Here is a 16,548-nt window from a genome sequence, read left to right on the forward strand (position 1 = left end):
TTTAAAAATAGAAAAGAAAGTGCGAGGTAGGCTAAACATGGTGGAGAAGTTCATTGCTACTGTTCTTTCTGCCAGCTTTCATTTTCGTCGCCTAGGAAGGTGACAAGGCAAAAGCAATAACAAAGATTCCACTTATTGGAAGTGCTACAACAAAAAGTAAACCATGTTTGACAAAATGCAGCTTCACGCGCAAAGAATCATTTTGCATTATCACTGTATCACACTGTACCATGCGACTCAGAGAGAGACACGTTTGAAGTTTGTGAAGTTTGTACATGTTTGGTTTTGGATTTCTGCAAAATCTCGCATTATTTTTGTTTTCTTTTCAAGTTAGTGTTTGCAACCTTTGAAATGTATACGTTTAGTTATTTGATGTTTTTTAGGTTTTTAGGTTCTTAGAGTGAACTATATTTTTGTCTGTTTGGTTTGGAGAGTACTGTTAGACATTGGATTATGTATTTATTATATAAGAGTTGATCCACCCCTAAAGTGATTCACATTTATATATCTGTTATTGCTGATAAAAAAATAATAAAAATAAAAAATCATGCCACAGGACGAATAATTTTTTTTTATCAATAATAAAAATATATAGGATATTTTAGGAATGATCAAAGGACGAAAAATAATTAATGTTTTTTTTAAATAATTCAAAATCAAATTAACTTTAATTGAGCAAAGAAAATATTTATTCATATTCCTATGACTCCAAAAAAAGAACGTGAGCCAAACTCATAATATAACCTCTCTCAGTTCCTTACAGAGCCGACTTTGCTTACTCACTTTCCAAAGGTTGACCAAACCACCCTTATAAAATACCTCTTCATCCTCTTCTACTCCACACACACTCTCATTCACTTGTCTAAACCATTAACTGTTTCATTCACTGCATTTGGGGTGTTTCATTTCATTTGCATTTGCATTTGCAACCCTTTTCTCACAAAAAATGGAGGCACGGAGTTTCTACTCTCTGCTGTTTCTTTTGCTTGGTTTGGCTTCTGTAAACTCAGTGCATGGGCAAGGGACACGTCAGGGGTTTTATTCTAGTTCGTGTCCTCGTGCCGAGTCCATTGTTAAGTCCACAGTTCAGTCCCACGTTAAGTCTGATTCTACTTTGGCTGCTGGGTTGCTTCGGATGCACTTCCACGATTGCTTTGTGCAAGGCTGTGACGGTTCTGTTCTCATTTCCGGCGCCAACACTGAGAAAACAGCCTTTGCCAACCTTGGTTTAAGAGGTTTTGAGGTTGTCGATGATGCAAAGACGCAGCTCGAGGCCGCATGCCCCGGTGTCGTGTCTTGTGCTGATATCCTTGCCCTTGCTGCTCGTGATTCCGTTGTTCTGGTAATTATAATTCACTCAAATTCTATGCATGCTTCAGCAATTTCTGCGCTATAAATAATTAACATCAAGTTGATGAGAGTATAGTTTATAGTTTATAATTAAAAATTGACGTTTTTGCATGCAGAGTGGTGGACTGAGCTATCAGGTTCCTACTGGACGAAGAGATGGACGCATATCACAGGCTTCTGACGTGAGCAACTTGCCTGCACCTTTTGACTCTGTTGATGTTCAGAAACAAAAGTTCACAGCCAAGGGCCTCAACACTCAGGACCTCGTCACCCTTCTTGGTAATCTAATCACACTCCACTTGTTATGATTACACACTTCAAATCAATGAATATTATCATAATTAATATTTCAAAATCCAACTCATGTGGTGGTCACGTATATATAATATATAATATATAATAGTATCACGGTTACTTTCTGACAGAATAAGCATAGTTTATAGTTGACTCTTCAAGCCACTTTTTATCACACTTTCTTATTATTATCTAATACCCTCATTAGAATAACATCTTTTTCTGTCTTCTTTTTCATCATTTTCACATTGTTTGAGGAAAAACAAAACTAAACTATGCTTTCCAATGGATATAAATAAAACGGTGCAGTATATATGATAAGTGCCGTGGAAAAATGCAATACTCAAAACTTAATGTAACTATAACTTTTATATATGAAAAAACAATTATGTTGTGAGATTAAGATGTGTTCACTATAGAGATTTGAATTATATTGAATTTGGTGATTTAGGTGCACATACCATTGGAACTACAGCTTGCCAGTTTTTCAGTAACAGATTATACAACTTCACTGCAAATGGTCCTGATCCTTCTATCGACCCTTCATTTCTTCCAACACTACAATCACTGTGCCCACAAAACGGTGACGGTTCAACCCGAGTTGCCCTAGACACGGGTAGTCAAAAACTATTTGATTTATCTTACTATAACAATTTGAGGAAAGGACGTGGAATTCTGCAATCTGATCAAGCGCTTTGGAGCGATGATTCGACACAGAAAGTTGTGCAGAGGTACTTGGGCTTAATAAGAGGGTTGCTTGGATTAAAATTCAACGTGGAGTTTGGAAATGCTATGGTGAAGATGGGTAACATTGAGTTGAAGACTGGTACCGATGGTGAAATTCGCAAGATATGTTCTGCCATCAACTAGCCACTTCAATCAACTAATTAATTACTCATGAAAGTGATTTATGTCTCTGTTATCGTCTTATGCAAGTCAAGTATATCATCAAGAATTGATCTTTGGCTAGCCAACTATTTTCATCTTGGAAGTGTAAATGTTACAGAATATTAATGTCATGCCATAGTTTCTTTAAATAATTTCTTAAGTTTAAATCTCGTAAATACAAATAATACTTTTTTTATTAATAAAAAAAATATGATCCATTTAAAGGGTGATTCAATCTTATCTAGAACATAAAAACATATACTCCTACTACAAGAAAATCATGAAATAGAAACTAATTTTTAGAGAGCAAAATAATTAGTTGCAATAGTAACTAAATTAGAAACCATTTTAGAAACTATATAAAAAATTAGTTTCTAAATTAGTTTCTATTATTGTTATAGTTTCTAAATTTGTATCTAATTAACAACCAAGGTTTTACCTACCAATTATTTAGTTTCTAAATTTGGTCTCTAAAACCTTGAAACTATTTAACAATATTATAATCTAATTTAGAAACCAATTTTTTTTTTAATTTCTAAAATGATCTCTAATTTAGTTACTATTACAACTAATTATTTTGCTCTCTAAAAATTGGTTTTTATTTCATGATTTTCTTGTAGTGTTTCACGAGGAACGTAATAATCTCACGAGAATTGCCGATAAATTAAATGTTAAAACTAATTAATTCGAGAGCTTAATATATTAATATCAAAACTAACGAAAAATGTTTTATTTCAAAAATATTTACAATTTTTGTAAATTAGAAAATAACTTCAAAATTACTAATTCAAAAACACTTTAATCCTTTTTCTATACTGAAATTTAAGCCTTTATTTTTTGTTTCCAAATTGTAAAAAAAATTCGCAGCTAATACTCTATACAGACATTTGGGGTTCTATCTGTAAGATAACTATGGTCTGCAATTATGATGTTAAATTATATTCAATGAGCCAAATCCAATAACTATGACAGCTTCTGTCATTGAATTTGTCTACAAGAAAATGAAAGCTAATATGTATTATTTAAACCTACAGAATTGCACGATCTTCATAGTTTTTCTTTGAGGTTTTCTCCACCAACATCTGCATTAATTCCAAACAACATTATAGAATAAGAAATTAATTTCCACCAAAATATTAAGTCTCTTACCTGAAATAATGGACGAAAAGAGAGAGTTATTGTTTGGAACAATGTCATATGTGTGTGTGGATCGAATATTAATTATTCATAACTCCCATGGTGATTTTAAAAATGAAAAATAATATGATGTTGACTTTTGTAGTAAAATTATATAAATACGAAAACCATTTTATTTCATTTATTACATGCAAAAAAAGAAATATCCCTTTGATACACTTGCTTACAAAAACATGTACCAAAATATTGCTGGATAATGAGTGTACCCTGTTTGTACGTAATATATAAACGAAATTCTTAATCTTTATCCCACGTAGAACAAATAGTAATTTACAGACTGGCAAGAATATTACGTTAATCACTAAACATTAAATTTTTTTGATTAATTTTTGTTAATTAAGAATGGAAAAAAGGAAACAAATGTCTATAATTGAGTTATTGGTTAATTAGGTGCATATATATGCTTTAACTTATTATATATGTCAATGGATAACTTTTTTCTTATTTTATCAAGACAAAATTTCATACAAAACCAAATCTTTCATTCTCAATATCAACGCACCATTCATATAGTTCTAAAAATATTTGACTCTATCCTGTTTCTCAATCCGTACTTTAAAGATATAATCCAAAACAAACAAAAATCAATAAATAACAAATTTAGATACTAAAAATAATTAATTACTAAATTAACTAAATTAGATACTAATTTAAAAATTAAAAATTTATTAATATCTAAAATGGTTTCTATTATTAATAAAAATTTATAAAATAATTTATAAATTGGTATTTAAATTAGCTACCTAAATTTTAGTTACTAATATTTTATATTTTTAAACTAATATCTAAAAGACTAATAGAGACTAATTTAAAATATAAAATAATAACTAAGAGTTAGATTTAGATAACCAATTTAGAAACTAGTTTATAAATTTTTATTAATAATAAAAACTAATTTAAATACTAATAATTTTTTTAGTTTATAAAATAATATCTAATTTACTTAAATAGAAATTAATTATTTTAATTTCTAAAATTAATTTTTATTTAATAAGTTTTTTAGTGACTCAACAAGGTAATATTACCCAATAGAACAATGATTTAATAAGTGAAGGAATTACAAATTAAATCTTTATCATCTTAACATAGTTATCAATAAATATAAATATTACATTTTATTTTTATATTTTTCAATCCACATAATCGACTATGTATAACTCTATAATAATTGTATGATATGTGAAGTTACGTAACCGACTATATTTTAAGATAAACTATGTATTGAACACAGTTAAAAATAAGAAAAAATAATAATTTTCTTTTCTTATAAATTTAAATGCAAATAATTGGATTGGAATCTAAATCCACGATTTCAAAAAGAAAATATTTTAGTATTTATTAAAATTCATTTGACACAGATTTTTAAACTGTTTTTATTTTTCAAAATTCTTTATAAATCCAATATAATTTAAAATCAATGATAAAAAATATATTTTGTGAATACTAAACTTTATTCAACATGATAACAAATAAAATTATATGATAAAAAAGTTTAAACATAATAATATTTAGTATAAAATGTTTTTATATATAACTCACATATATAAATAAATAAACTTTACTTGTTAAATAATATTAATTAAAAATATAAAATATAATTTGATAATATATATATGTACTTCACTCCATTCAATTTATAATTATTAACAACATGAAAATAAATAAATAAAATAGAATTCTCGACAACAAAAATTAATGTCAACCTTTAGCTAAATTTAATAAATTTTGTATTTGGATTAGAAAAGACCACATTCATATTTTTTATCATTCAATTCCACATAGATGGGTTAATACGAAACACGAAATATATATCGTTAATTTGAAATTTGAATTACTTATGATAGAAAATTATTTAATATTTTGAATATTGTGAAAGAAAAATTTAATGAATGTAGATAAAGAACTTGAAGTGGATTGCACGCAAGGATAACACACATATAATGAGTTTCAATGTGCTAGTTTTGGAAAGTTTGGGTGGTGCTTTATTTATAAAATATTTCTTAAATTAATATATAACATTATTTATTAATTATTTTAGATTTTAAATTAGTTAAATTATTAGTGATTAATTTGAATTATAAAGTAGTTATTTGAATAAATTTTTATTAATAATAAAATATTTAGATATTACTAATATTTTAGTTTATAAAATAATATTTAATTTAGTTAATATAAATTAATTGATATTTAATGATTTTATTTATGTATTTTTGTGTGATAAGTTATGTGAAAATTGAGATAAATAGATGTAAAAGTTATTTTGACTCTTAGAGGATTGAGCTTTTTTTTTGCAAGTGGTGGTTTTGAGTCATCGGAATGGAAAAAGGTATACAAATAAGCTTTGACTCAATAACGAATCTCAGGGCAACGCGGTATGATTTCTACTATTCTTCTGCATAACAATAACAATAACAGTAAAGTCTCTCCGTTGACATACAAAACAAAACCCGTGATTCCACAGTTCACCACAACTTGCGTTGCATGCACTTTCTTTCTACTAGCCGCCTTTTCTTACTCTTTGGATTCCGTCGGAGATGCACTTTCACCATTGCTTTCTGCAAGCTTCTCACGCTTCTCTTCTCATTGCCGGTGCTCCCACTCAGATAACAGCTTTTGCAAACCTTAGTTTAAAAGGATCCATACCAGGTTATTGATTATGCCAAAACGCATGCGTGGGACAACATTATCTTCGAGATCCACACCCATAAAACATTAGAGTATTTTATAATATATAAGTGGTGTAAATCTCATATCATAAATCACTTTTATGAAGTTGAGTTATGCTTAAAGTCCACTTTTTGTGGTATCAGAACTATTTTCGAGTTTATACTAACGAATATTTGTTACGCTTATCATGTCACCCGTTATTGGATCGTTATCCGACTATTTATAATTATATTGTCTCATGCACGAGCTGTTACTCTTAACGTGAGAGAGTGTCTTGAAAATCTCATATCAACTAGATATTATAACATTTCATAGTGCAAACCTCACTTCATAAGCCAATTTTATGAGATTGAGTTAAGTTTAAAATTCACTTCTTAACACATTTTCTTGGAGATTTCCCTCACAACTAAAGATAAAGATATTTCATAGTATATAAGTGGGTCTTATAAACCGGTTTTATAAGATTTACTTAAACTTAAAGTTCACTTTTTAATATGTTATCAAAGTTAAATTAGTCTATCTTAACAATTATTTGGGTTGAACTTATCACGCGTTATCCAACTATTATGACATCATCCATCATCCATAATATAATTTACGCAGAAGTTGATAACTTGAATTACACTTCTTAATACATTCTTTAGTATTATTACGTGAATAAGATGCAAAATCAATACTTGTCCATGGTCATAATTTTGGAAGTTTCTCAGTCGACACTTGCATTAATTATAACTCAGATATTTCCATATTGGATAAACTAAAATGTGATGATTTTGATCTTTTCATCCTTAGAAAATAAATACAGGTTGCTGAATAGACAATGGATTAATTACGAAGCTGGAATTATGGATGAAAATAGACAATTGGTTAGAGTTTTCAATCAACACAGTGTCTTGTGTATACTCTAATTATTCTGATGATGGTGATTTTCAAGGAGAGAAAAATCACGATCTTGACTTTTGTATGGCTAAGAAAATTGTTATATCTTTTTTTTTTCATGGATAATAATTTATAGCCCAGAAATATTATATGTATGTACTGATTGCCATATTCACAAATTAATAGATATGAAAGAATTGTTAATATCTATACTAATTACTCAAAAAATCAAATAAAATAATATATATGATTAATTGATAATAATGCCATTTAATAGGAACCATTACTCTGATAGAATGTGGCTATTAATTTATTACTATTATCGTTAACGAATTGAATATTTTCTATTTGTATGATTTATTTTTTTCATTTCTGAAATAACTGTTTACAAGTATCTGATCTTTATTATGACTAATTCTTCACTTTCTTGTTTGAATTTACTAGAAGACTTTTTTTTAAGGCAACCGTTTAAGGATCTCAGATATTTTATAAAATCAATTACAACATCCAATACTATTATTTTAATATTTTTTTATATAATTTATTTTTAAATTATATTTTATTATACATATTTATTTATAATTTCATTCCACAAAAATTATATACAACTCTAAATATTCTCAGAGTATCATTTTTTCTATCTTTAATTGTCATCTCATCAAAGAAATGATGAATAGACCATTAAAAAAAAAAGTTAACCAGAATTTCTATAAATTATTTTATTAATTTTAATTTATAAAAAACTGATTTTATTTTTTGTCTAGAAGTATTTGTGAATAAGTTTATCAATATAATTTATCATATCATGTAAGAAAATAAAGAAAGCACGTATAGTGAAAAGGAGGAAATATTAGAAATGCTATTTATTGGAACTCCATTTGTTACCTCAGTTGAATCTGTTTAATTGGAGTTTAGCATACTAAAATTTCGGTTTAAAAAGCATATATATTTATTTCAGTATCAGAATGAAATAAGATAGTGTAAAAATAAGATAAAATACTCCTCTACTGTTTGTTAAAATAATTAAATAAATAAATAATGTGTCATGGTAACAACACGATAGATAATTAATTTTTTGGTGTGCAAGGTATCTTTGTCTAAAAGGGAAATACTATTTTCTTTAAGAGGAAAACTTTATTTAAGGAGTTTATTTTACACTTTTCTTCCTGCACCCTATATTCTTTGAAATATTAGAATTATCTTTGATAATTTTGGATGATTCCAGAATACGGGTTTAAAGGTATTTTCAGAATAGAGGTTCCATAAGTAAAATGTATTTCTAGAATAAAAAATTTGGAAGGCAAAAACTCATTATGGAATATTCTTTCTCGAACATATTTTTTAATTTTCAGAATTATAAATCCAAAATTCATAAAATGTTTTACGAAAAGTATGTTCTGAAAATATTTTGTATATTTTTAAAAGAGTAAAATGGTTTTTTCCGATAATAATAATAGGGTGCAGGAAGCCATTTGTTGGGGTGCAGGAAGAAATAGGATTGCACTTTTTATGGTCCAACACAATACGAAATTCTTAATCTTTATCCCACGTAGAACAAATAGTAATTTGCAGACTGGCAAGAATATTACGTTAATCACTAAACATTAAATCCTTTTGATTAATTTTTGTTAATTAAGGATGGAAAAAAGGAAAGAAATGTCTATAATTGAGTTATTGGTCAATTAGGTGTATATATATGCTTTAACTTACATATGTCAATGGATAAGTTTTTTCTTATTTTATCAAGACAAAATTTCATACAAAACCAAATCATTCATTCTCAATATCAATGCACCATTCATATAGTTCTAAAAATATTTGACTCTATCATGTTTTCTCAATCAGAGCCGATAAAAAAAAAGTTTCTTAATCCGAATTTAAAGTTAATTCACAACAACAAAATCAATAAATATCAACTAAATTTAAAGACAAAAAATAATTAATTACTATATTAACTAAATTAAAAATAAAAAAATTATTAGTATTTAAAGTGATTTTTATTGTTAATACAAATTTATAAAATAATTTCTAAATTGGTATCTAAATTAGCTACCTACGTTCTAGTTACTAATATTTTAGATTCTAAACTTATATCTAAAAGACTAATAGAGCCTAATTTAAAATATAAAGTAGTAAGTAGATAAAACTTTGATAGTTAAGAGTTAGATACCAATTTAGAAACTATTTTATAAATTTTTATCAATTATAAAAATTAATTTAGTTCGAATAATTTTTTTACTTTATAAAATAGTCTTCAATTTACTCAAAAATTAATTAATTATTTTAGTCTCTAAAATAATTTTTATTTAATAATTTTTTTATAATAATTCAGCAAGAGTAACATTACCCCAATAGAACATTGATTTAATAAGGGAATGAATTACAAATTAAATCTTTATCATCTTAACATAGTTCTCAATAAATATAAATATTAAATTTTATTTCTATATTTTTCAATCTACATAATCGACTATGTATAACTCTATAATACTATGATATGTGAAGTTACATAGGCGACTGTATTTTAAGTAAGATAAACTATATATTGAACACAGTTAAAAAATAGAAAAAAAATCATAAAATTGGGTATACTTTATTATTGAACTAATTTAATTCATTATAAATTTAAGTTCAAAATTAGATTCAAATCTATATTTTTTTAAAAATAAATTTTTTTTTATAAATTTAAATGCAAATAATTGGATTGGAATCTAAACCCACGATTTAAAAAATAAAATATTTTAGATATTTATAAAAAATCATTTTACACAGATTTTTAAACTGTGTTTTTTATTTCAAAAATTGTTTATAAATCCAATATAATTTAAAATCATGATAAAAATATATTTAGTGGTACTAAACTTATTCAACATGATAACAAATAAAATTATATGATCATTTAAAAAAATATATAATATTTAGTATAAAATGTTCTTATATATAACTCACATATATATAAATAAATAAACATTACTTGTTAAATAATGTTAATTAAAAATATAAAAATGTAATTTAATAATATATATATATATATATATATATATTTCACTTCATTCAATATTCTAATTATTAACATGAAAAAATAGAATTATCGACAACAAAAATTAATGTGAACCTTTAGTTAAATTTACTGAATATTGTATTTGGATTAGAAATGACGACATTCATATTTTTCATCATTCAATTTCACATAAAAGGGTTAATAATAGGTTCAAACATGAAATATTTTTTTTTATCAACAATTAAAAATATAATAATAAATAAAAGTATTTGAGATATTTCAACTTTCTTTTAATCACCAAGATATTTCAACCTTATTATTATTATTATATATATATATATAAAAGATATCTAAAAATTTATATCTATGGTCATATATTACAATAAAATTATGAAATAGAAACTAATTTTAAAAGCAAAAATAGTTAGTTGTTATAATGACTAAATTATATACTATTTTAGAAACTATTTTTTTAATTTTTAAATTAGTTTATATTATTGTTAAATGATTTCTAAATTAGTATCTAATTAGCTTTCAAAGTTTTTTTTATCAAATTTAGAATCTAAATAATTGGTAACCCTCCTACCTTCTTACACAATAAGTATATCTGAACGAAATATAAAAAAAATTTATATCCAACACGTGTATCTACATATTTTAACTTTTACATTTTTTAAGAACCAAAGAATTTAAACAACCATACATATTGAACAAGAGCTTTCCTTATACGTGCGTTACATACAACAAAATATTTATCATTGATTTGAAATTTAAATTATTTATGATAAAAAATTATTTAATATTTTGAATATTGTAAAAGAAAAATTTAATGAATGTAGATAAAGAATCTGAAGTGGATTGTAAGTAAAGATAAACACACATATAGTACGTTTCAATAGAGCAATGTGAAGTTTTATTTCTTGATATCTAATATTACTTATTAATTATTTTATATTTTAAATTAATTTAAAATATAAAATAGCTAATAACTAAATTTGAATAATAATGTAGATAATAATTAAGAAACTAATTTATAATTTTTTTATTAATTTATAAAATAATATTTAATTTAGTTAATATAGTTATTTTTTTATAAATGATTTAATATTTAATAATTTTATTGTATTATTTGGATATCGTGGTAAGTTATGAAAATTGAGATAAATTGATGTAAAACCACTTTTTGTGCAAGTTGTATACAAATAAGCTTTGACTAAATAGATACTCTCATGCCAACGCGTTATCATTTATACTATTCCTCTGCATAACAGTAGACCCTCTCCTTTGACAAACAAAACAAAACCCTCTCAACTAGACGACTTTTCTTACTCTTTCTCTAATGCTACACTTTTTTATGGATATTTCACATCGACTAGAGATAAAGGATATTTTATTGTATATAAGTGGGTGCAAACCTCAACTTTATAAGCCGGTTTTATAGAGTTGAGTTAGACTTAAAGTTCACACGCACGAGCTTCTATCTATCACTCTCGACGTGAGGGGTGTGATGAAGATTCCACATCGACTAGAGATAAGGACATTTCATTGTATATAAGTTTGTGCAAACCTCAATTTTATGAGTCGATTTTATGGGATTCCACTCTTTATATCTTCCAAATTTGACTGCACCACTCCTATAAATACCTTACCTCGTTCTCATTGCTAAGATTTATTTTATACATTAAGTTTTTACCATTCAGTCAATAGATAAATATCTATTATTGTAAAATTTAATTTTTGGATTTGTTAGTCGTGTTATTATTAGTCGTGGCTAATTCTGATATTGTTTAGCTTATTGTGGAAAGGCTATATAATAGCTACCTATTCTTCACTATCTCCTATTTTATCTATTTTTTAAAAAGCCTCTCTGCTATTTTTAACACTCATTACATTGCATTCTGCACAACCAGTAACCTAAACAGATACTAACTATTTCGTATAATCTTGCATTTCATTTCTTTTTGCATGGTACATTTGCAACATTTTTCTCACGAAAATAATGGAGGGACGGAGTTTGTCTGCAGTAACGTTTCTTTTGCTTGCTTTGGTGAATGTGAAGGTTGTGCATGGCCAAAGAACGCGTGTAGGGTTTTATGCTAGAACATGTCCTCGCGCTGAGTCCATTGTTAGATCCACAGTTCAATCCCATGTTAAATCTGATCCTACTTTGGCTGCTGGATTGCTTCGGATGCACTTTCACGATTGCTTTGTGCAAGGTTGTGACGGTTCTGTTCTCATTGCCGGTGTTGGCACTGAGAGAACAGCTTTTGCAAACCTTGGTTTAAGAGGATACGAGGTTATTGATGATGCGAAAACGCAACTCGAGGCTGCATGCCCCGGTATTGTGTCCTGTGCTGATATCCTTGCTCTTGCTGCTCGTGATTCCGTATTTCTGGTAATTAACTCAAAACCCTATCAACGTTTAAATTTATGTAGTTCAAAAATAGTTAATATTAACATCATAATATATACCTCTGGTAGCAAAAAGCAAGAAATGCTCATTCTTTAATGATTTGGCAAGTTGAGCACCATTGACGGGGCATGTGAAAATGAATTAAACTACTCCATGCATAATACATGCAATTTTCTGTATACTTCAAAATAATCGACGTATATACTGAATGTGATGAGTCAGAATCTGCTACACCATTGTTCTTCTATCTTGAATTGCGAGATAATGAAAACACCTTGTAAGTATTTGGGTATGCTTGTAGGGAGTGTCATAAAAGAAGAATTTTATGGGAAGGGGTGTTGGAGAGAGTGAGAAACATGCTAGGAAGATGGAAGGACAAGTACGTTTTGATGACGGGTCGCCTATGTCTGATTAAGTCCGTCTTGTCCTCTCTCCCTTTGTTTTATTTTTCGCTTTACAAAATGCCAACCATGGTGGCAAAAGAGTTAGAGAGGCTTCAGAAAGATTTTCTGTGAAGGTGGGGCTCGAAAGGCAGGAAGATAACTTAGGCTTAAAAAGTTTGTGAACCAAAAGGAGCGGGAGGGCTTGGTCTGATAGAGATTAGAAAGTTCATTGTGGCTCTTTTAGAGAAGTGGATCTAGCGTTTGGGCATTGGAGAAATTAGCTTATGTAAAGAAGTAGTGGAATCCAAGTATCGAAGCTGGAGAAATATAAGGGCTCAGGGGAGTTGTAGGTAGATTCCCTGTGGTGGAGAGATTTGAAGGAAGTCTGGAGGTTTGAGGGTTGGAAAGGGAATTTTGATGACAACTTTGTTTGGAAGGTCGAGAACAGGAGAGAGATTAGTTTGTGGGAGGATACACAGTACAAGAAAATTATGAAATAGAAACTAATTTGTAGAAACCAAAATAATTAGTTGCAATAGTAACTAAATTAGAGACCATTTTAGAAACTAAAAAGAAATTTGGTTTCTGAATTAGTTTATATTATTTTCTATTATTGTTAAATAGTTTCTAAATTGCTACCAAATTTAGAAACTAAATAATTGGTAGTTAAAACCTTAGTTGCTAATTAGATACCAATTTAGAAACTATTTAACAATAATAGAAAATAATAGAAACTAATTTAGAAACCAATTTTTTTTTTAGTTTCTAAAATGGTTTCTATTTTAGTTCCTATTGTAACTAATTATTTTGGTCTCTAAAAATTGGTTTCTAATTCATGATTTTCTTGTAGTGACATGGGTGGGGGACAAAGCTCTTAAAGATAAATTTCAGAGGTTATATCAAATATATTCATGCAGGACAACCAAGTTGTGGCAAGGAGGGGAGTGGAACAACAATCTAGAGTGAACTTGGAAGATAGGGTGGAGGAGGAGCTTGTTTGATTGGAAAAAAACATCAGGAGCAAGAGCTGGATCCGCTTTTAGGGAGGAAGACTTTAAATGATGAAAAAGAGGAAAAGTGGGTTTGGAAGGAAAGTGATGATACAAGGTTTACAGTCCAGTCCTCTTATAGAGTTTTTAAAGGTGAGGTGCAGGGGGAAGACTCTGATCTACTCGAGGGGTTCTGGAGGATGAAGTCACAACCAACAACCTTAGTTACAGCATAGAAAGTGTTGGAAAACAAAATAATGACTAAAGCTAATTTGTTGAGAAGGGAGATTACGGTGGAGAGTAGTACCTGTATGTGTGGGGAGGATGTGGAAACAACGTCCCATTTGTTTAGTACTTGTAGGGTAGAGTGGCTGGTTTGGTCTGAGTGTTATGTGTGGGTGGGTAGGACAACGGTGGTTCATCAGGATCCAAAATTGTTGTTTTCACATTTCAGGTTGAACGAGGAAAGCGAAGATGTTAATCGAATTTGGTATTGTGTGTGGGTAGCAGTTATAGGTGAACTATGGAAACAAAGAAATAAGAAGGTTTTCAAGAATTGAGGCATAGATCAAATAGAAATCTTCACAATGGCGCATTTGCAGATTTGGTAATGGATTACCTCGAAGGTACGATTAACATGTTTTTCTTAGTCAGAATGATGTCTAAAACCATTGGTATGCATGAGGTCAATCAATAAAGGAAAGCTTAGAGAGAGAGGTTTGGATGAGTAGGGTTGTTTCAAGTTAGAGGTGGTGTTTTTTGTATTTGGGTATGGGTAGACATCGAACTTGCATGTCTTGTGTTGTTTGTTTTATAACTCTCAATGCGAGTGGTAAGCTAAAGGATGTCGCTGTATTTATATAAAGGGTTTAGTTATCCCTGAAATACCTCCATTAATATTCATTATTTTTTCTGATAACAAAAAATTATAATTAACATTTGAGTTTTTTTTGCATGGCAGAGTGGTGGACTGAACTGGCAAGTGCCTACTGGACGCAGAGATGGGCACATATCACAGGCTTCTGATGTCACTAACTTGCCAGCTCCATTTGACTCTCTTGATGTTCAGAAACAAAAGTTCGCATCAAAGAGACTCAACACTCAAGACCTCGTCACCCTTGTTGGTAATTACACATAAAACTTTGTTTACGTACACATGATCATCATTAGAATCACAACATATACAACAATCAATTGTCTTGTCGACCTTTAGATGTCACTTTTCTTACACCCATTAAAGAAGAGTTGAGAATAGAGATTTAAGAGTAACGAATATATGTATATTTAGGTGGACATACGATTGGTACTACAGCTTGCAAGTTTTTTAGGTACAGATTGTACAACTTCACTGCAAATGGTGCTGACTCTTCCATCAACCCTTTATTTCTTCGTCAACTAAGAGCATTGTGTCCGCAGAACGGAGGTGATTCAAACCGAGTAGCTTTTGATAAAGGTAGTGAAAACAGATTTGACACATCATACTTTGCCAATTTGAGAAATGGACGTGGAGTTCTACAGTCTGATCAAGCGCTTTGGAATGATCCTTCCACTAAGTTATTTGTACAGGGTTACTTGGCCTTTAATGGCTTGCTTTTCAAGGTGGAATTTGCAAAATCTATGGTGAAGATGAGCAACATTGAGTTGAAGACTGGGACCAATGGTGAAATTCGCAAGATATGTTCTGCCTTTAACTAGCTAGGTGACATGGTTTAGAAGTGTATGATACTCATTTACCGAATTCCAAAGTTTAAAAGTAAATGTTTTAGGCCTTTTTTCATATTTTTGTATGTGTAACATTAGTCCTCATGTCAATTGAGCAATTAATTGTACTCCTTTAATTTTATGAAAATTGACATGACAAGTGTGGTATAATGGCTTCTGTTTTGTCTACATTAAAAGGAAAGCAAGCAGTAACATGTACATGCATGATCAACTAATATAAAAATAATGACAAATTTTATATATAATGCTATTAATTACATTATAAAAAAAAATTGACTTATGCATTTAAATATAAAATAATATAAATTTAATAACTCTTTTGTAAGAATGAATTTATCACATATTATTATTGATGCAAGATAATTCTAAAGTGGTATATTGGAAATAATAAATTTCTTTCTTTGTTAATTATTTATTATAAAATTAAAATAATGTTAACTTATTAAAAATTATAAATTTAAAATAACATAAATTTAATATTTTTTACCACTAATATAAATAGATGTTCTACATGTAAATTTTTTATTAAATATATAAAAGTAAATTTAAAACACATTATTATTGAGGCATATTTTAACAAACTAATAATTAATAATTTATTATTGATAAAAATAACTATTAATTTATAAATATTTAATAAATTTATATTAATTATATTCTTATTATAAAAAATTATTATATATTTTTAGTATTTATTTATGATATATGTTCTTAACCTTTTAATATAATTGTTATGATATTTTTTAATTTTGTTAATATTATGAA

At 28.0% G+C, this 16,548-nt stretch overlaps 2 protein-coding genes across 2 annotated transcripts; both read left to right on the forward strand.

Moving 5' to 3' along the window:
• The first annotated feature begins 719 nt into the window (after positions 1 to 719).
• Positions 720 to 2,692, forward strand: LOC137832805 (cationic peroxidase 2-like). Its single transcript, XM_068641156.1, has 3 exons — positions 720 to 1,342; positions 1,467 to 1,629; positions 2,096 to 2,692. The coding sequence occupies exons 1-3, from the start codon at positions 947 to 949 to the stop codon at positions 2,512 to 2,514; spliced, it is 978 nt and encodes a 325-aa protein (XP_068497257.1). The 5' UTR covers positions 720 to 946; the 3' UTR covers positions 2,515 to 2,692.
• Positions 2,693 to 12,275: 9,583 nt separating this feature from the next.
• Positions 12,276 to 15,756, forward strand: LOC137833194 (cationic peroxidase 2-like). The gene is made up of 3 exons (XM_068641555.1): positions 12,276 to 12,671; positions 15,023 to 15,185; positions 15,350 to 15,756. Exons 1-3 carry the CDS (start codon positions 12,276 to 12,278, stop codon positions 15,754 to 15,756), a joined length of 966 nt encoding a protein of 321 aa, XP_068497656.1.
• The last annotated feature ends 792 nt before the right edge of the window (positions 15,757 to 16,548 follow it).

The sequence above is a fragment of the Phaseolus vulgaris genome, chromosome 6, assembly GCF_000499845.2.
Source record: "Phaseolus vulgaris cultivar G19833 chromosome 6, P. vulgaris v2.0, whole genome shotgun sequence".
Taxonomy (NCBI): Eukaryota; Viridiplantae; Streptophyta; class Magnoliopsida; order Fabales; family Fabaceae; genus Phaseolus; species Phaseolus vulgaris.